The 20722-nt window shown below is 43.9% G+C and overlaps 2 protein-coding genes across 4 annotated transcripts in view; one reads left to right on the top strand and one right to left on the bottom strand.

The window, feature by feature from the left end:
- Positions 1–1654: 1654 nt before the first annotated feature.
- Positions 1655–20722, top strand: part of LOC124306718 (lachesin-like) — a 57605-nt gene continuing 38537 nt past the window's right edge. For 2 of the 3 annotated variants that reach the window (XM_046767656.1, XM_046767657.1), the window contains exon 1: positions 1655–1926. The gene's annotated coding sequence lies outside the window, so the exon portion shown is untranslated. Of the gene's footprint in view, positions 1927–4571; positions 4874–5261; positions 5572–5669; positions 5895–6019; positions 6136–6236; positions 6552–20722 lie in introns of those variants that run through there. The other variant, XM_046767655.1, reaches the window with a different exon arrangement.
- On the bottom strand, positions 14644–19420 carry LOC124306722 (zwei Ig domain protein zig-8-like). Its single transcript, XM_046767663.1, has 6 exons — positions 18387–19420; positions 17767–17924; positions 16914–17124; positions 16370–16520; positions 15563–15711; positions 14644–15255 (listed from the first exon to the last, which is right to left on the bottom strand). The coding sequence occupies exons 1-6, from the start codon at positions 18511–18513 to the stop codon at positions 15155–15157; spliced, it is 897 nt and encodes a 298-aa protein (XP_046623619.1). The 5' UTR covers positions 18514–19420; the 3' UTR covers positions 14644–15154.

The following is a 20722-nucleotide window of genomic DNA, read 5'->3' as shown; positions in this document are numbered from 1 at the left end:
AATAAAAATAGAATAAAAGAGAAAATAGTACGAATTATTCATTATACTTCGCTCATAAATAATTCAACTCGATAATATAAATATATGTATCGTTGCTGGATTGTTTCTGTTTTTATTTCTCCACGTTTTTCGGAACATATTTCGCTGTCGCTGGGCGCTGCCGCGGTTTAAGACGAATAGCTTGGGCTGCAGGATGCCAGACCGAAATAGAACAGCGAAGCCTCGGCTTCGTCGAAAAAATCTCCGGAGGTTTCGCTCACGAACATCAAGAGACTGGGCCGGCTATCTTTCGTCCATCGAGCTAAAAAATACATAAATAAGCAAATGAATAAATGAATAAATGAATAACACTGTGTTCAATATCGACTTCACGCGCGTCCGCGACGATACCTATACCTATACTTTATTACACCTAAGCTTTATTTGAAGAACAGAATGAATTCCACATCAAGTTTCAGAATTTTATTCGATCTGTGTCCAACACCCGGTGACAAATATCGTCCAGCCTGAATCGAAACGCGTTTCAAGGCTAACCAACCATCGGATAGGACACCATCTCCGCATCGATATCGCAAATAACCGGAAATAAGTTTAGGTTTGCCACCAATTTGTCAGGAGATGGAAAAAATAATCCGTAATATGTAGCCACGGTGCGACGTCCGGAATTGATTTTTTCGATCTATATATGTACACGTTTTATCGATGGGATAATCGCACTCGTACCTAGATGATGATACATATAGAAATCGACGCGTATTTCACGAATCTACTTATAAGCTCAGATCTTATTGTACCTTCAATCCTGGGATAAAGTAACTTCTTTCAATCAATATTACGCTCGGGGATGAATATTCGTATATATATAGTTTTAACAAATTTTTTTCACCCAAGTCTGAAATATTTCCTTTGCTTTATTAGCTTTGCAAATAAAAAAGTACGTTCAGTTATTACCTCTGAACAAAAGTTTGGATTAACGGTCGTTTAACGATCAATCAGCTTGTACAAAATCTCAGACTCGTTTACTTTTGACTTGCTTGCAGCAAATTGAGACAAAAGTTCAACCACCCGGTAGTTAAATATCATATCAAAACGTCGCGGCGTTGATTTTATCCTTGTGGAATGAGTAAACTTACGGGTGCTTGAGTATGCTTGTCCTCTTCGTCGGCAGGGAAGCACCGCGAGTTCTGGGTTGACGGATGGAATTGGGTATGCCGCAGGGTAACGTTTTAACCCGGAGGCATCTCCAGTCATCTCGTCCCTCTCTCCGGCGTTGCTTTCAAGAGCTTTCGCACCGAACCCCACCGCGATCCATCCGAGCTCCTCCTTACTTCCTTGCTTCCTCGCTTCCTCGCGACCCTCTCTCACTCTCGTCCTCCTTCGTCCGAGGACAAGCAAGAGGCTTGCTTGCCCAAAATGTGATTTGTATAACCCAGCACTCCAAGGTAGCCTCACTAAATCATACTCTCGTGAAGTTGCTCTCACGTTCTCTCCTCTCCTCTCCTTTCCTCTCCACTGCTCCCATCCACCCTGAGCGTAACCAGAAATTTTGAAAAAGCGTGTCCTTCTACGTGAAATAAATGCCTCATAGTGCAGATGGCGGTGAAAATTATGTACCATTTTTCTTACAGCGTAATATACCGGTGGTTGCACGCTGATACATCCGGCCGTTTGGGACTTTCGAAGGTGTGTAATATGACTGGCGAGACGTGTACGGCAGGAGTGAACCAATGACCCTGAGAGAAGATAAAGGGAAAAAGGAACCGTCGCGTCAGGGGCATTTCGTGACATATATTACGCCGGACAGGCGGCAGCATTAAGTACTCCGAAGTGTCAGCGGGGGCCGAATCTCACCCTCGTGGTATCGTTGAACGCGTCAATCTAAATCTAAAGTCCGGGGCAACCGAGTCGACGGGTGTGTGACTATGGGTGAGTATATCTGTACCGGTTGGCTACGCCATTTTACTCTGGGCCGGTAAATTCCTCTCAGATTTTAATTGCTGTCGTGTTAATCCGACAGTGTTGCTCTTCAATTACTGCTGTACGAAAGATATAGGTATACAGGTATGTATATGTGTATGGATTTATTTACACACCGGGTTAAAGTCCGAGAAGGTGGCCAGGCTGGATTTACGAATCGATTGAAATAAAGGAAGAAGGAATTAATTACGTGCCTAAAATGGCCTTAAGCATTTATCCGCGAGGCTGGGGCGAAGATTGGAACGCGAACGTCGCGAGAAAGCATTTGAGTAAACAAGAGGTTTACAATTAATTATATCTTATGATATCCTCGCGCATTAGCGAAAGGTTAGTTTTAACTGAGAGTTTAGTTAATTAGAATTAAGGTTAATTAGGGTAGGAAAGCGGCCGACCATTAATGCCAGCCTAGTCGAGATTACCCTTAGTTCGGTCCTTATTCCTTAACCACGTCCACCAATCACCCGCATCGCTGCCTGAAGTCACCTCGACACGATGCAAACTCCATCGCGTAATTTCTTAACCGATCGTACACAAGACTTGACACAGAGTCGAAGTCTTCTAACTCGTTTGACTGACATTGCTATGTAATTTATGCACAACGAGAACATTTCCGAATCTCCCTGTAATTAGACGGTACTTGCCGCGCCAGCTGCTTCAATTCTTCCCGGCATATAAAAGCCGAACTGAATATTGTTGCCCGATCAATTTCATCCAAACGAAAATAATATCTCTTCCGAAGATTTCGTTTGCTTTGCACAACGTTGGCAGATATGGAAATCGTACAAACGTTACTTCGCAAATATTATGATTCATAAATTATCATCGTAAACTCGAGTAGTTTATACGTTATTTTTCGTTCTGGTCATTCAATAATACAACCGACAAACGTCGATTGAATTACTTCGATTCGATACCAATGTACAAATATACTTATAAAAAAAAAAACAACGAAACGACACCTGCAGTATAAAAATTAAGTGTGAAAACCTAATGTCAATATTTAATTTTCGTATTACACCGCCCCTTTAATAAATGCTGCGAATCTATGACCAATTCAAATTTTGTTCCAGACATTTTAGCGTGAACTGCGTAAAGCGATTGAGCAGCGTCACGAACACACGCCAAGGCGTGTTGGGGTTGTGCGCATTACAGTCTCACACCTATAGACAAGAATACACCCTTGACAAGTAAAGGCAGGTACGCGCGTTATTAGGACGTGAGGCGTAGCAACCAGAGTGGCGACGTTGTGTGGGAGTAGTCGAAGTTACTCGCGTTCCAATATGGCCATTGCTGGTCGATGTTAATGCGATTAGCAAGTGTACTTAATGTCCTACAGACACGTACACAGATTTTGAGAAACACGTACGAGAGGCCGTCGCGCACACAGAGCAGCTGGTGGCGTAAAGCCGTATATAGTACGGTATAAAACAGTAATCGCTTACAGTGCAGTTACGAGGCAAGTTCGATAATCGATTTAGGTACAGTTTCGGAAGTACGCCGCCGATGCCGTCCTTCGAGAGTTAGGTTTAAACCTAGTTTAATTAAACTGCGGCTTATTGGATGTACAGCTTGACGCGGGTCAAGCATTTTCAAAGAAGGAGCGCAGCTCCGGTTATAGAGATCAAAGTAGTTCGTGATACTGACCAGATAGTGCCTATCCAGTTCATCCATCGCGCATAGCTCAAAGCTCGCTATCTATCCAACCCAGAGTCCAAGGATCAAGAAAGATTGGGATGGGCATGGGCTGGGTTGCACTCGCCCACGATTTCTGGCGCGTCAGGATCACCGACGCTGGAGGATGCGAAAAAGGTATTTCTCAGAACTTCTTTCACTCTCTGTAACTGTACAGTCGATCTCTCATCAGCAACCAGATGCGTGCAGAATCACGGCGAACCTCGGAGCCAGCTACTATTTCTGTACGAAACTTAATTAAGCTAATAGGCAATTTATCAGTGAGATCCAACGTCCTTCATTTGTCTTCTCCACCCCTGTGACGCGGAACTATGACCTCGAGGAGCTACAGGCGAAACCGGATGCTGAGGAGACCCTCCGAAGGAAAGTATCCAACCCTCTTCTAAACGTGGTCAAAGGTAGACGCCAGTCGTGACCCTAATAAGAATAATTTTTATCCTCAGTTTAATCCCACCGACGCTTCCTGGATTTACTTACCAGGCTCGATTCAAGGCTCACGCTCGCTTAACGAGATGCAGGAGGGTGAAGACACGGAAGAAATCGCGATGCTGCAGAGGGAAGAGGTTCGGAGCCCCGTGCCTTTGCAATTTAGACCCGTAACCAGGAGAGACTCATTAGCACTCTCATCCACAGAAATACTCCCAAACCCCTGACTCGGCTCTCAATTAGACACCAGGGATTTCTTTACCGATGTCACTCGCGAATGAAAAGCACCCTTTTTCGATGCATTAACACGCCAGGCCGACTCTTAGGAAATGCCAAAAATTTACCTGCAGGCTTATTAACAGTCATTGACGCAGCCTTTTGTAGTTCTCTTCGTGAATACTGATTCAGGATCGTTATCTCTCCTCTATAGAAATCTACACTCGTACGTATTCCGGCTGCTGCAGCTGCAGCTCCTTTAAACGAATTGCTTTTCCCGTTCAGGGTGCTCGAATAAACCGCAACGCCGTTTTATCAAGTAAATAGATACGTGGATACAGATATCAGTCAGAGCTTTGTCGCCTTGCATTTGCACTGACGTTGATCAAAGTCCGACGACGGATCGAAGCGTCTCGATTCGAGTGGAAAGCCTGCTCCGGGTTTTCTATTACCATGGAGAACGCGAACCGAGCTTTTCATGCACGTGCGACATGGACTTTTTGAGAGTGCTGGCTGTGCCAACAGTTGTTTCACCGTCCAATCTCTACATCGTTATCAGTCGGTGAGATTATTAGCCAGAACAACAGGACTTAGCCACTTATCCTCTCGTGTTATGGAAATTAACGAAGCTCGACTTCGATCAGGACATTCACACATGGTTGGTTCGGAAAACTTTATCTTGCTATGAAATAACTACCGCGCAAAGTTTATTTAACACCCCGGAAAGTTTCTCCGCGCTCTTAACTGCCTTTTGTTGGCTTTACTTACTCGATGGCCAGAGCTGCCGTTAGAGTTACATAAAAAAGGTATCGCGGGTAGAATTTTCATAACCTGTAAAGGTAATAGTATTTCAATTGCAGTTATAATTATTTAACTTCGGTGTGCAATTTTTTCGTGACAGACGAAGATTGCAGTGCTATTAACTAGACTGATATTGTTCGCCTACCTAGGTATTATTAACTGGTCTGGACTCCTGCCGGAGTAACCATGGGAGGCGCCAATGTAGAATTTAATGTAGTCCGCGAAGTTATTAATTAATTTCGGACGATACGCTTCGAGTGTAATCAAAACTCGACTCAAGTTAGCATGGGCGAAGTGGTACGGAAAGGCCAGTTATCCTTTGCCTTACCAGACCTCAAGCTGAACCCTCGGCACTATTGAGTAGGCAATATGGGTGCACGACTACTGCCAAACACGATCCTAAATTCGTTCGGAATGGAGCAAGAATTGATGAATTCATGGATCGAGTTTCCACGGAAGGTAGAAACAAGCTGAATAATTGGCGAACGTTTTACAATTAGACATTTGAAATTATTTTTAAACGTCGATTCATGCGCGAGCCATACATTATTTTCCAGATACTAGAAGACGCATAGCACAATTCGGAATTTGACGTTCTTGAAGTTTTTCCAATTCGTAATTTCAACCCTGCCCCGATGAAATCGCGGTGAACTCTGCGCAACACTTGACAGAACAATTATCCATTCAATTACCTTGATTGTTAGTTGAGACGACGTGTCAGGTTCCAGAACGAAACATCCATATGTAACACACCACTGTATTCAGAAGTTTGCTACCTACTTGTAAGTCACGAGTCCTAGAATATATGCATGCAAAATGTACCGTGACAGACATCACCGAAGGATGCGAGGGCCCGATGAAACGTGACTAAAATCAATATTCAACTGTGAATATACGATTTTACTAGGTGCAGTTCAAATCTGGAATTGATCTGTAGATAGTACAACGATTTCTTCCATCACAAACGGATCCTGAGATACCTAAGAATCACAATCTAAAGTTCGAGTTTCAATAGATATACGTGTACGTAAGTCAAACTTAGTATTCTTGTCATTATGTCATCATCTTGAGAGGCTTGTGAGTAAAAAACCAACAAAAATTTTGAAGGTCATGATTATTTCTAGGGTTCCTTTCGAAAATCACGATAACACTTTTCCTGGATGTCTGGACCCATGAGATTCATCGGCACGAATTGCAAGAAGCAAAAATCATCCAGATGTCTGGAACGTGAGTGGATATCGCTGAATGCACAGGCGATCTCAGTGAAGGTGGTGATGATCCACATTTTCAAATTCTGGTATAATCTCAGCACTTTTGCGGGGTTCAAAGTTCGCCGTGATGAGTCCTCAGCTTTCCTTTCTACGTGGACATAAGCCCAGAATAGCTTCAAGTGTAACCCGAGAACCAAGCAAGTGCCAGAATGTTCATTTGAAAATCAAGTAGGTACAAAACAGAAATGAATCTCAAATAACGTGCATAAAATTACCACTTCCAGGGAAATTAAAGGTGCGATATGATATTGTCGTATCTGTTTGGATTGTTTGACAAAACAATCTTCTCGCCTTTTAGATTTTCCTACAGCTCTTGAGCTGCGGCTTCTTTCCGGGGCTGAATGTACCGTTTATTCCTGCTACTTGAAGCCTCGTCTTTTCTGCGGGTCTTATAACAAACCATGAAGCGCCTGTTACCAGCCATTTCATGTCTTGCAACTCGAGTTAATTGATCGGGAGATGCCGGATGTTGCCGAAGGATAACGACCGTCGACGAGGGTAATGGCCGTAGTCATCGGGTGACAATTAACCCGTTCTCACGAACCACCGCCGCCCCTCTACATCCTCGATAAACAATGATGTTTTGATCCTGCGAATGTGTGCTCGGGACGGTTCGGGCCGTTGAACTTTGTGTCTAGTACTTTCATTAATACATGGATGTTGTTTCCATCTTTTTTCTCCAAACGCAGTTTGACTCTTTGAAAATCGAACCAGGGAAAACGTTTAAAAAAAATAACGTATAAGCCGAAAGTTGGTCGGTAAAAAAAGTGAAAAGAAAAAGAACTAGGAAAAGAGAAAGGGAGCTAGAGAGAGAGAGAGAGAGAGAGAGAGAAATAAGGGTAGACGGGTGAACTCTCGAGTTCTAGCAGAAATTGCTCCGTATTTTTGATTGCCTTCGGAGTTCCGCATAAGTTTTCCCTCGAAGAGATGAATTGCCAATATTTTCTTCTGTTCCCTGCACTTGTTTCTGGGGAAAATAGCTCCGGCTGCGCCACACGTATAATAAGGTGCCTTACACTTGGAATAACGGAATCAAACATACAAAGCATCTGCCCTCTTTGAGTCATTTCACCTGCCAGATTTATAAACTTTTTTTTCAAACTGTGTATTTTTCATTTTTTGGCTGTTCCAGCTGTTTCGTTCACTCACCTCAAGACTTGGTGTTTCAAATCAGAAATAAGGTCGAAATCAAACCCAAGATTGAATCTTCGTATAGGGTCGGGCAACGGCTTGAGATTTTCAGTCGACAGCGCGCCTCACGTTGAGAAATTCGATTGTTAAACGTTTGCACCTTTTTTCATAGGTTTTCGCGGTATTTTGGCGCGTCAACAGCTTTCAGTTTTACGACGGCCACGTCCACGGTTCCTTTTATACCAACTTTACCTTTTTCTAGGTTAATGCTAATCCGAGATCATGGCGTGTGAAGAAAGGAGGAGTCATTTCGTGCGTTCTGCACCGCCAGCGGAGGTTCGAATAGGCAAAGCGAAAGGAGCTGCGGTGGATATCCAACGGGTGCGAAGAGGATGTCGATTCGGGTTTCTGGGGTGTGACTTATGCAGCGGACTATCGCTTGAAAGAGGCATAAGGCCTCCTTATCGATGACGCAAAGGGATTGGACATTTTCCGCGTAACTAACGCCTCATTGGCTCCGGTTATCCGCTCAATTGTGTAACCCGTCTTCGCGAGTAAAAATTTTTGGCTTTGGGTAACTTCTTCGACCCGTTTTTCACCTCTCCGCGCAGTTCCGCAAGCCGGCCAAGCGTATAATGTTATTTGCACGAGCTTGCGACTTTTTCAAATACGTCTTCAACTTTTTTTCAATCAAACGAGAAGCTCGAAGAGTTTCTTTGAGCCGGAATTGTCGGTGATTAATTATTCGCAGAGTTGTTGTCACGTACCCAACGACAGGAGCTTGGGATCTAATGGTGGATTTTGCGACAACAGGGTGAGAAAGGTCCACTACCGAGTATAAAAGCTCAACAGTTTCCTCAGCTATCCAAGTTACTCTCACGAACGAGTTGATCTTTTTCCTATCGCGTTACGGAAGATTAAATTTAACATCCGTTCAGATAAGAAAGATTCCAGATATTGTCAAGAGAAATAAATTGCCTCGCGAAAAACGTGCTTACTGAATTCCAGCCTCTCTCATTTTACCTAAAACACTTTGCAAACTTTTACCAACACTTGGTTGTAATAAATTTAAATCCACTTCGCTACTCGTCGGTTTAAAAATCTCTTTCATAAAGGCAGTTGTGGTCTAAAGATATTAAAAGTAAGGCTTTACACGTCTGGGATCTGAAATCCATCGAATCTAGACTTTATTAAAATACGAGAATAAACACCGGTGAGAAATCAAGACGTCTCGTTGTTAATGTACCTCGCTGATTTGTTCGTCACTCTTCGCTCTCAACTGGGTCTTTTTCTTCTTTTCAGCCCTCCTTTTGATGCCATGTCTACAAAAGCACTCGGAGAAAGTATCCTCAAGATAAGGTTTTATAAAATGAGGCCGGTTCAGAGCTACACTTTGCTCAGAGTCGTGCAAGTTGTTCTATGCTCGCAACTCGATGTGAACTAACGAAATGCAAGTACAATCGATGGTAGTCGATACTTCGTTGGCAGTGAGTTTAAATAGATTCGCTAACCGTCTTTTAAGTTTTCGCTAACAATTTTATTCCAAACTTGTACATCTTACAGCTTTAAATTGAGTTTATTAGTGGACTTACTTGACCTGGTAATTGAATCGTGCGCAGGAAAAATTGCAACCAAATCAAATACAGAGAAAATCATCCGAGTCTCGGACATTTATTGCTTTGTTATCCTTTTTTTCTGATTGCAGTTATTCTCTGCCCAGGTAAACGAGCAGACATAACTGAAACAGACTTTCCGTGAAGTAAACCAACCGGCGTGATTCCTCGAAGGGAATTTTATTCAAACAGATCTCCCGCTGGCACTTTTTAGGTCTTATTTCCCCTCTTTGGTATCCGAGAGTAGAAAGGAAGCTGCTAAGATCCGGTCCGGAAATAATACGGAGGCTTATTAGTGTCCGAAACTCTCGGATCGGTGGGGCTCAGACAGTCTGACAAAAACACATTACGGCGTCTCCTGAATTTTGTGGAGTCCGTAAGTCTGCCTCACTGCCATCAACATTAAGTATATGTTATGCAGTAGAAACTATCCGCATTTAAGAAGTAAATAACTGTACAACCATGCGAATCCGAAAAGAAAGACCGCAACTCGACGTGACTCTGAAAGAATGGTCGTTTTTTAATAGAGGTTCATGCATTTTAAGGGATCCGTATGTGCAGCTAAGAATTTTATGTTACGGATCGACCAAAAATTACATTTAATAAAGAAAACGCGGGAGTTCTTGGTGGTTCAAACTCGTAGAAAGTAGGAAAGACAATACTCGTTACACTATCCGTTCAGCCGTCTGTAAGTTTGTACGGTTAGGGGAATATATGTATTTAGTCAAGTGCACCGCACGTAGAAGTTTTATTTCAACGTAAAGTTTGTACGGTGTATATGTAAAATAGCGCGATCTCCTGCAGAACGGTATGTATGTACGCATGTTATATGCATGATAGTTACATACATACGTAGATGCCTACATCGGCGACAATAAAAGTGAACTGCAGTCTGTGCATCGTAAGAAAACATCTTTGTTGCACGTTGCTCTCCTCGAAATGCGATCGGAGAGAGGGTCGAACTGTAGTTTGGCCTTTTGTAACATTACAATTCGAAACTGCGGAGACTAATCGATTGCCGTTTCCCGTTCCACGTCCATGCAACTTTGTGTGTTTGCTATGAATACTACATTCGCAGTGATTCCCTCCGCGTTTCGTCGCTGAAAAATAAAGCAAACAATATTCCAATCGTAAAGCTGGAGGAGAGTTTCATATTTAGTCGCATCTACATGTGTGTACGTATATACGTATATATTTACGTATATGCACATACACGCGGTATTATTTGTCGACGAAAAATACACGCGCGAGCGAGTCCTTTTTCTTCCTCTGCAAATGGATTAGACCAGAAGGAAAAAGAGAGAAATTGAGTGAGCGCGGAGCGGCAGGATCGCATCGACGACCTACTCTCCTCCTGTTCCTGAAAAGCCGCTCGAGATGCGGCTGACTCAACCACGACTTGCACTACTCGAGTCTCCCCGATTCACGGCTTATGCAGACGTTCTCCAACTTGAGTTTCCGCTGCTCGGCCGAACAGGACGCGGGACACAAACTCATCTGGTAAAAAGCGCGTCCCTCGTTTAATCTCGGTTTTAAAAGGTAAAAAACGGATAACGAACGCCGGTTGAGAGGGTGACCGGCTCTGAATTAAACCGGACTTTTTTTACCGACTAAAGCCGCCGATTTCGTATAATTTGCCAATTGCTGCAGTGCAGGATATCGAGATTAAACCAGCCGCTTCGCGGTTAGAAAGCCTTGACCAGCATCTATGCGGTTGATTGTCCTAGACCTTTGGAATTTTACACGAGATCTTGAATTCACAATGAAAATTACAATGGAATCTGTACATGTACAGGAAAATTTTCACATCGTTCGCTTCTCCCTTGGAAAAATCGAGGGCTGCGAAAGCTAGATTCGTTTTGCCGAACGCCGGTTGGGTAATTACGAAGCGTATATGCTCGCAGGGTTATGAACGAATTTGAAACGCATTTACCCAGTTTCCTGTACAGCCGAGCATCGTGTATCCAAACAAACGCATAGTTCGAAATGCAGTGGAATCGGATGAAATTATCCGCGGGCTTACGTAACTACACGCAATTTGCTTGACTTGAAAATCGATAACAAACTCAATTAAAAATTGCAATTTGATTATCCGTAACCAATTTCCAGCTCGGGAGGGTAAAAACTGTTGAAATTTCACCTCGCATTTTTCGGCACAGATGTGTGAGAGGATTTTTTAAGTGTTCGTGATATTTCGAACTGTTAGAGAATATATATACCGTAACGTTCGTTGTAAAAATTTCATTTTTCTTTCCTGCAATAGCGTATTTTCGCAGAATTTCGGCTCGAGGAAATTCAAGTGGCTTAACACCCACCCGTAAGAAAATACTTCGTAGGACATTTCACGGAATATTTGACAAGGAATTCATGCGAATAACTGAATGCATATTTGCACTGTCATCCAGCTATTCCATATACCTGTTTTACTACCCTTCATTTTATTTTTCCGTCGCCTTCTTCTCTCTCTTTCAGTTTCTCTTTCTGAGAAATTCTCTATATTTAAAAAAGAAACATATCACGATATCCACTCACACGTTTCCTCTCCTCATACGGATGTTTCGGTATATCGATAGATTCGCTGTCCATCCAACTGACCGTGTATGTAATTTCACTTGCAATCTATCCGAATCATACACAACATCCCAATATTCCAGTCAACCGGCGATGCTGATCGCCCCGATCACAGCGTTCCGCTGGCTCCACCTTCGGACAAGCTGGTTTTAGCTCGTTAATTTTAATTGCGCCAGTTTTCCGTTCGACAAATATCGAATTATATATTGGGTTGAAAAACGTATTGTATTACGCACCCCAGCCACCGCGAAATAGGGTCGTTTTACCTGTCGCAATTCTGCCGGAATAAAATATTTGTGCTCTATTGTATTATAATTAGCGCCCGAGGCTGGGATATGTCAAACTATTATTTCAAATTATCAAGTTATGTTGTGTTATAATCACCGGAGTTGTTCTGGAAATTTGCTCGTTAAAGAGGTGGAGAGAGAGATAATATATACACGCAGCTAGTATACTTGACTTTAGAAAATTTTCGTATGAATTTCATACGGTATGCATACAGCGACTTTATGACCCAAAAGTTACCGGATCTGCACCAAGCTTTCGTGAAACGAACGGGAATTCTCACTTTTTTCACTCGGTTGCTTCCTGATTAATATTATTGTAATAACGGGGTTGAGACTTTAATTGAGAATGTGTGAATATAGAAATTTAATTGAGAATGCATGTAAGATTATACGCTGGAAAAAATCTTCCTAAATACTCATTATTCTGCGTATACGTTAAAAAAAAAAAAAAAGTATCGGATTCGTCGATTATTATACTTTGAAAAATTGGTATATTTTAACTCGTACTTCAAAATATATACGTCATTGTATTCCAAAAAGATAATTGAAAGTGAAATAATTTGAATTAACTCGTTGTAGTCATTCTGTACAACGAGACCCTTACTCTTCGAGTCTTAACGTTCCAAGCTTGGATTGCATATTAGGAAAAAGAAGGATACCAACGTCGATATGTATATGGACGAAAATCTAACGGTACGTCAACAACTCCGATCCAGGATGAAAGTCCTGGAAATCGGAAGGAGGCGAAGTTTCTCTGACCAGTAACACCAGCGGCCATCGTATTTACCTGTCAAGTATATCATGCGAGCCGACATCCATATGCATGATTTTGTCCTGTCAGTAGTTGGAGATCCTCTGAGGGCTATACGCGGGAAAAGGGGTCTCGTTAAAGGGGTTTGACGGGTTTCGGGACCCGGGATTGGGGATTCGGGAATTTCGCATCTCCAGACCCTATCGTTCCCTTTCCCAGGATATGCCGCAGTGTCAATCGCGGTCAGGACCGAAGGTACAAATGCGAGCTGACTGATGCAGAGCGCGAAGATTCGCGGATTTCGGGTTACGGGATGGCTCAGGTAGATAAATTTTATTCCCGAAATTTCCTCGCTCTTGCAGATGCGTGCGACGATCGGATAAGGACGCTGCGGTTTCATCGAGGATCAGGAACACGCGCGCACACACACACACACATTTATTTAAGTAGGTACGTGTACGGTGCGATACGTTGCGAGAAAATTTATTCATATTTATAACCATTACCCCTCGTTCATTGAAATTCAGCAGGAGCGTAACGTGATCCATTATCTTCTCATCGAAGATTCATCTCCGCCAGTTCGCCTCCCCTCCACCCCCCCACGCAGCCTGCAGATTCCCCCGAGATCAAAGCGAGCCAATCTCAGACCTTGAGCATGGGCATAAATTCCAAGTAAGCTTCCGCAACCGTAGAACAAGGCACGATGTTTATTGGAAGAAATTTGATAACCGTTATCCTGCAATTTGGCAGAAGGTGGTACGACGCCACGTATGCGGGAGTAATATTGCGCCGTTGAACAACCGAGTTCCACATACGTTATACGGCTGTGAGCAGGATGCACATTCTATCTGTATGTATAATTTACCCGCCCGTGTATTCGCCGCGAAACGCACACGATCTTGCCGAATGTGTTTCAAACGGCATAAAGCAGCCTGTTACCATAGTTGTAGTACATAGTCAGCAGCTATACGTACAGTACAGTGTCGTGGCTATCCCCCAAAGCCGTGTGGCCAATGTGCATGAATTTCCATTCCACATGGTCCGTTCGCGAAACTACTATATCTAGGTTTCGCGGTGGACACCTAACCGCGGCTTCCTGGTGATTTGCATGAAATGAGGCTGCCTATACTCCGCATGTTCTATCCTCGGTCCCGAGACAACGTAACCGCACGTATACCGCAGCGCCCACTTAGCGAATACACTCTGTGCGAACATATGCAGGTATACGCGAATGGATGGAAATATAAAGTTTCCAGCGCACACGTCTGCTCGACGCAAAAGTGAGCAGCGGCGGCGGACGCTCCGCACAACTTGCACTGTATGCATAATGCACCGACCACGCGATGCGGTATGGGACAAGTTATTGTGCTATTTTGGCGCCAGTAACAGGCTGTTGGAGTGATAATAACACCCAGCGATTATAGTCACGATGTCGGTTGCTCGTCTAGCGACAAACCTCTCTGATAATAGCGGTCCGCCAGCGCGTTACGTGTCGGTGATATAAAATTTTGCGAGCTTGCTGAAAACGGGCGCAAGTCTGGAACTCTGGATATAATAAACGTAGATACAGGGACGAAGTTAATTGGGTGTTGGGACTGGGGAGTAAATATCCCGAGGGAACTGGGTCAACTGCCTGCCATTGGGGGTACGGTCAATCGACTGCCATACCTACGATCCTTTCTGCAATCATGGGGAAATCGTCTTCTTCTCTCTTTATATATGTTCAGGGGATGAGAGCGCGCGGTCTGAACGATTCCGCCTTCTCGCTATTGAGAGTTATCAAGTTTTAATTGAGGATTTGTAGATTCGATTCGTGGATGTATAGGTATACGATACTTGCTATTATACTCGCTTTAATCCAATGACAAATAATAATTATATTCACTTTTATTATCTCTTTTTGTGCTATATAAATTTTACACTGGGAATAACAAGGAGAAAGAAAGGTGAAATAAAATGAAAAAATTCGATTTAAAACGGACTCTTCCGTTGATCGTTGATATACATATACCTATGTATAATATTTCACTGGCTCGCGTGCAAACTATCATATCTGTGTATAATTACTGATCTCCATCGTCCCTCGGATTTGCACGCACTTTTGATTACCGGTAAACAATGAACAGTTTTTTTTCCTTATTATTTCTCCTCTCTCTTTTTTTTATCACTGTCCGATCTGCGGGTTCGTTAAAGTTTAATAGGGTTTCATTAGCATCGCTAAGTCACCGCCACGCGAACCTCCTAAATCACGGTGGCAGACACCTTCCGTGCAATTTGCCGTTAATCACAATCATTTGAATATACACTTTGGTACACTGTACACACCGAGTCACGTAGCTTCGGTTCAGGTCGATTGGATTTCAATTGGTTTCAATCGAGCTGACGGCGAGAATTACGGTCGGTTTACCCCCGGATCGCTCATCTCAGCATATTCCCAACGAAGGGCGTGAGTAGGGCGAGGAGAAGTTTCGGCGTAATTCCGCAGCCCCCACCGTGCTGCATGGCGGCCGGATGCTCACCTGCGACAAAAATTTCAATTTCAACTCCCGACTGGAGAACCCGCGAAACAGAATTATTACGAGCTTCCTGCACTTTATTTAAACCCCAGCCCTTGTAGAACGCTCGGTTGAATTTATATGCCAAGTGTCGCCGTATTTATAAAAGGCGGTGCAGGTAAACGTCTTGTGACCTCGAATATTCACGGTACCGTCCTCGTTACCCGGCACCGCGGCGTGAGTTCCTACTTATCTACCGACTGCTTCCTCCTTCGACCAACAAATCACATCCAATGTTCGGATACAAATATTCACCTTGATAAGAGCTTACCGTTCAGAACGTGGACGACGACGCTCGCGGAAGCTGCGTTCTTCGGCACGCACGAATAGTTCCCGCTGTCACTCAACTCGGCCCTGGTAACCAACAGTTTACTCGTTGTGCCAGTCTCCGACTTCTCCGTAACCAAGGATACTCCACCCCTGTTAATTACAACGAACGTTACCATTTCGTCCCTTCTTAGCGATCTCGGAATTTATTTACGGGACTATTTTTTCTTCTCCACCAATTTTGCCAAATACAATATTCAACGAAATTAAGATCGTGCATCATCTCGAAAAATTGGAAATGAAATTGAAATGGAATACGTCACCCATACAATCGCGCTACGTACAATGTTGGAAGTAATTCGTGCAGTATATGTTACGTGTTTCTTAAACCTATGTATTATGCGTATATGCTGAAATTTTGTTCTTCAAATCAACTGGTTTTCAAAACTGATTTAACATGTCCCGCATTCACGTCAACTTACATACACTTAACGTGCCAACAGGTTTGTCCAGGTATAACGAATGTCAAGTTTCTGTTGTTTTATCGAGACAAAGCAAAATGTGAGTCATTATAATGAAACAAGTGATAGATATCACTGGTCACAGGGCACAAATCACTTCAAAATTGATTTAGCACTCGTTGAAGGTTGAATACTGGTTATATTTTCATTGGACCAAATCAATTGTCGAATTCATTCTCGATGGCGAATTTTTTTCAACGATGATATTCGATTTCAATCTCAAATGAATTGACGTTACGTATATACTTGGAGTTGTATTAAGTTACCGGATGGAGAAATTGGAAACGAACCTAGGGCCGTCAAAATCAATCACGACACCGGCATGATACCACAAGACGCTGCTTGGCGGGGCGGCTTGCACGTTGACGGTACACGTCAAGCTGATGGTGCTTCCCTTCTTAACGTAAACTTCCTCAGGACCCCAAATCTTGGCTTGAGCGTCTGTGACAAATTTTTTGTGCGCTTACGTGAACTTTAAGAAATTTAATAAAGCAGCGTTGTCATATTGTGTACATAACCTACACGAATCATTCCTCGTGGTGAATATGAAATAGCAATCTGACCGTTAGCTGTTCCGCCATGGAAGTTCTTGGGAGATAAAACGCACTGCCTAGAACCGTGCGAGAGCTTAGAGAAACTAGACTGCAACACTCCCAAGAATTCCGAACGGCGGAACAGACTTTGTAAGACCATAATATCCAATCGCACGGAATTATTCAAGTTACTCGCCAACTATTTCGGCCGGCTTCACCATCTTCTGAGAGACTCTACTACACGTAGACGCGCAAGATGAATGAGCTTTATCGATATACTGTAATTAGAAACGGGGATCACCTTGAACGTTGAGCATAATGGCCAAGTGGATCTTGGGCTCAGTGTTCACCTGGCACTCGTAAATCCCGGCATCTCTCTGCTGAACATATTCTATTTCAAGGTCCCAATCATCGGAGGCCTCCGGATGAATAACGGCGAACCTCTGGTCAGTGGTGTAGGTGAAGATCGAGGAAGTCAGGATGTGGAGATCCCGCTTGCGCATCCAGGACACCTGGGACACAGTATCACTGGTTGCCAAGAGGAAAAATCTTCGACACCACAGGCGCCGACCTGCATTTTAACCCGACTTGAACTCGCGTTACAATAACGTGCATCCGCGGTAAACGAAAGTCACGATGTTTCCCGGAATTAGAAAAGCGCAAGGATTTACGTTATACGACCAGCTGGACGATTCGTGAAGGACTACTTGGCAGCTGCAGTGTCAAAGGTTGTATTCGCCGAGCTTAAAACTGATCAAGCGTGTCTGTACTAAGGGTTTCGACCAGACCGGGTAGTTTTACAACTTGACAACAAGCCGAGCGAATGGTGGACGCGTCACATTTGTCATTTTATTTCCGGAGCTTTATAGGGTACGGTGGTATGCTACTTGACATTATTAACGTCCGTCTTGACCTCCGAGTGCTCTTACCGAGAAAAGAGGAATAATATAAAATTCCTCGCGGGTCGGGTTTCCCTGTCACTCCTGTCCTAAATGGGGATGGCACTTTCCTCACCGGGTGTAGGGTATTCGATCCCTACGATCTGTTCAAATACCGCGATATTTTCGGATACTCGAGTGGAAAATTTCGACAAAGAACCCGGGCATTCTGCTGCGTCACCTTTGACACTCTAGCTGAGAAGGGCGAAAACTTACCGTTCGCTCGCCAGGATGCTTGACTTGACAACGCAACACGACGGACTGACCCGCAATTGCTGTCACATTTTTGGGCGAAACGTCTGGAAAGTACGTCTTCTCCGTATAGTGAGTCAACTTCTGGGTATCCCCCACCGCGTTCTGTGGGCTGGTTCCAGCTGCGGAGTAACATTTTGATTGAGGAATTGGAAGGCACATGTGCCCAGCTGCTGGGATGTGCCGTGCACACTCGGAATCTCAAACAATTCATAATGCGAAGCTTGACAGATTATTCCAGCAACTATATGAAATAACATGACCGCGTATACGAGACCCCGAGTCTCGGAATTAGTCTTCGGGTAAAACCAGAGACCGTTAATCACTACCGGCTTTATAGCGACCACAGAGTACCGCGTACTCTAAATTAATTCCAACTATACGCTCTTTGGTTCAGTGACCATAAAACGATCTGATTAAATACCCAGAAACACGAGGACAAAGAGGGACAGCGAGAGATAGGAATATCCGAAGGGGAGTTTACCTGGAATTTAGGACAAGAGGTGCCCACCACCGGAAAATTAACTCTTAAAACGATGACAATCTGGAGGAATTTGACCACAACACATTGACAATTCACGCACCTATGGCACCAACTCCGGAACCGGACGGTTCTCCGTGAAATATGTAAGCCGTCGCTCCCAGTAGCGCAAAAGTCACCCTCAGGACGGCCATATTTTTCTGTCGATTCTTTCCCCAATTGTCATTCATTTGGCGCTGCAGCTTGATGCACCATGTGTCGTGCTCCAGGTGCACTCGCGCTCAACCGAACAAACCGAATTCCTTGTCGGACATCCCGACCACTAGTTGCCACTCGGTGGTATTCCGCAACGCTGCGCCCGAGGGCGAGCGATAATTGATGGACGTATCGTGCGGGGCGATTGGCAATTTGAGCGTACGTCGTTACGCCGTCTCCTCGCGAAACGTATCCTGGCAAAGAAGTATCCTTCGCCTACTCTTCACCGAGACGAATGACTCTGCGCGTTGCACTGACATTTTTCTAAATCCCTTATTACTTTCGCAAGATTATATAACTCTCCCCGTCTGTGTTATACAAGGTCCACGTTCGCTCTGATCAAAGGAATTAGGCTTAAATAGCGACGATCGAGAGTCGTGACACGTGATACGGTGCCCCACTGAAGGATTAATCGCTCACTCTTTGACCCGGCAACGTCTCGTTAGCATAACAATTAGGTTTCCCACTTCACTGGCTGCCGACAAAGCTTTCCCCTCGATATGACGTTGGATTAGTTAACAGAGATGGTAGCTGCAGTAATTCGCCGGTATAACACCACTTCGAACTTTTCACTCTCCCAAAAAAGTAAGGCGATATTTTTCACCACGTGCAAGAATTTTAATATCGATGCAGAATAAAGAAAAACTGCCAAAAAGAGCGGAAACAACGGCGTGACGACTGCGGACAAATCACCGCGTAACACTCGAATCACGCTTTTCAAACGATAATCACCAATCCCCTTTCGCTCTACTTTTGCACATCTCCGTCACTGTCCACGTTTTAGGAAAAAAATAATCATCTCCGTCATCGCCGCGTGCAGGATAGCGGGGGTCGCGCGCGTTCGCCAGACTGGAATTACCGCTCCTCCTGCAGGAACAGACGTTCGCACGGAGGAACGCGCGCTGCGTGTACCGGCTTGGCCGAGCCGCGTTTGCGCGCCCTGAACCACCTTCGAATCCTTCGCCCTCTCCCTCGCCGTTTGTTTAGCCAGCCAGGACCACTTGCAGGAAGCCCTTGGCCAAAGCCCGACTCTGGCTTTTCCTCTGCGTTCTCACCGCATATTCTTGCGCCTTTAGGACCTACCTCACTGCCACTCCGTACCCGGAGCTTGATGAGAAAAGGCTTCTCGAGAAGCGTGGGCTCGTTCCGAAATGATTATTTTCTCCATTATTCCAAATCCATATTTTTTGCATGGATACAGTGTTGTTACACACAATAGGAAATAATATGAACAGATATCGGAAATACCAAAACGAAGTGGCTTTTTCACCCTCCAATACTTGTTGACATCTCTTTTTCATCTGGAAAGTTCAAAGCTTAGAGTTTCACAATTTACTGTGTTTGACGAGCGGCTCTTTTTGGATGGACGAAAAATACTCTCGTGAAAGTCTCTCTCGTGTAACGGGGGATTTCTTCTACATGCGGGCTGATTTTAATAATACGTCTACCTCCGGGTATACTTGTATCGAACGTATAATATACGGTACTCGATACACTTGAAACAAAAGCAACGTCCTTTCAACGAAACCTCTGCTAATGATTGAACTGTCGATACGCGTTTGTAACGTTCGCTTGAAATTGAATAATAATTATAGGAATTGTACCTCAAGTTAATGGCAACATTGTCAAATGACTAAAAACTCCCCAACATGGTGTTACTATGATAATTAATCTAACATCAACATCCGTAACACCATCATTACAAGTTTTATTATGGGCAGTCATCGGCACAAATATATCAGATAAAAAATTACGACAGTAATATTCTTACTCATGGCGCTCATGACGCAATGAGCAAAGTAATTGTAAACTGTTTCCACTATGTTTTCTAACAATAAAGGGAGCTCTGGATGTTCCAGGAAATAAATGAATAACGGAAAATGAAATCGAGCTCACGAGCTTTATCCATAAACATCAACAGTTGGCAAGGTACGGACGAATGACGAATGTTTCCCCACTGTGGATACTGAGCTTGAGGGCCTCGTTCTGCAGCCAACATAGCAGAACTCGCAGCTTTCTGTATTATCGACCGATTTCTACCCCTCCATATGCGCCAACCTACCCTGCCCAACGTCGCCAAAGTTGGGAAGTCCCTGAATCGCGATGCATCCTTCGGCTCACCACGCTAAATACGTTATCGAAACTTTTTTACTATAGTTAGATTATCATATCGTAGATGGCCGT

Source organism: Neodiprion virginianus, chromosome 6 (genome assembly GCF_021901495.1).
Source record: "Neodiprion virginianus isolate iyNeoVirg1 chromosome 6, iyNeoVirg1.1, whole genome shotgun sequence".
Lineage (NCBI taxonomy): Eukaryota > Metazoa > Arthropoda > Insecta > Hymenoptera > Diprionidae > Neodiprion > Neodiprion virginianus.
Note: the sequence above shows the minus strand (reverse complement) of the source record. Positions and strands in the feature narration are given on the sequence as shown.

Excerpts from the sequence above, each read along its gene's own strand:
- LOC124306722 (XM_046767663.1), bottom strand. The coding sequence starts at position 18,513 with ATGAATGACAATTGGGGAAAGAATCGACAGAAAAATATGGCCGTCCTG. Across the intron at positions 17,925-18,386 it reads TTCCGGAGTTGGTGCCATAG|CTGGAACCAGCCCACAGAAC; the intron begins GTGCGTGAATTG and ends GTTACTCCGCAG. Across the intron at positions 16,521-16,913 it reads CATTATGCTCAACGTTCAAG|ACGCTCAAGCCAAGATTTGG; the intron begins GTGATCCCCGTT and ends AATTTGTCACAG.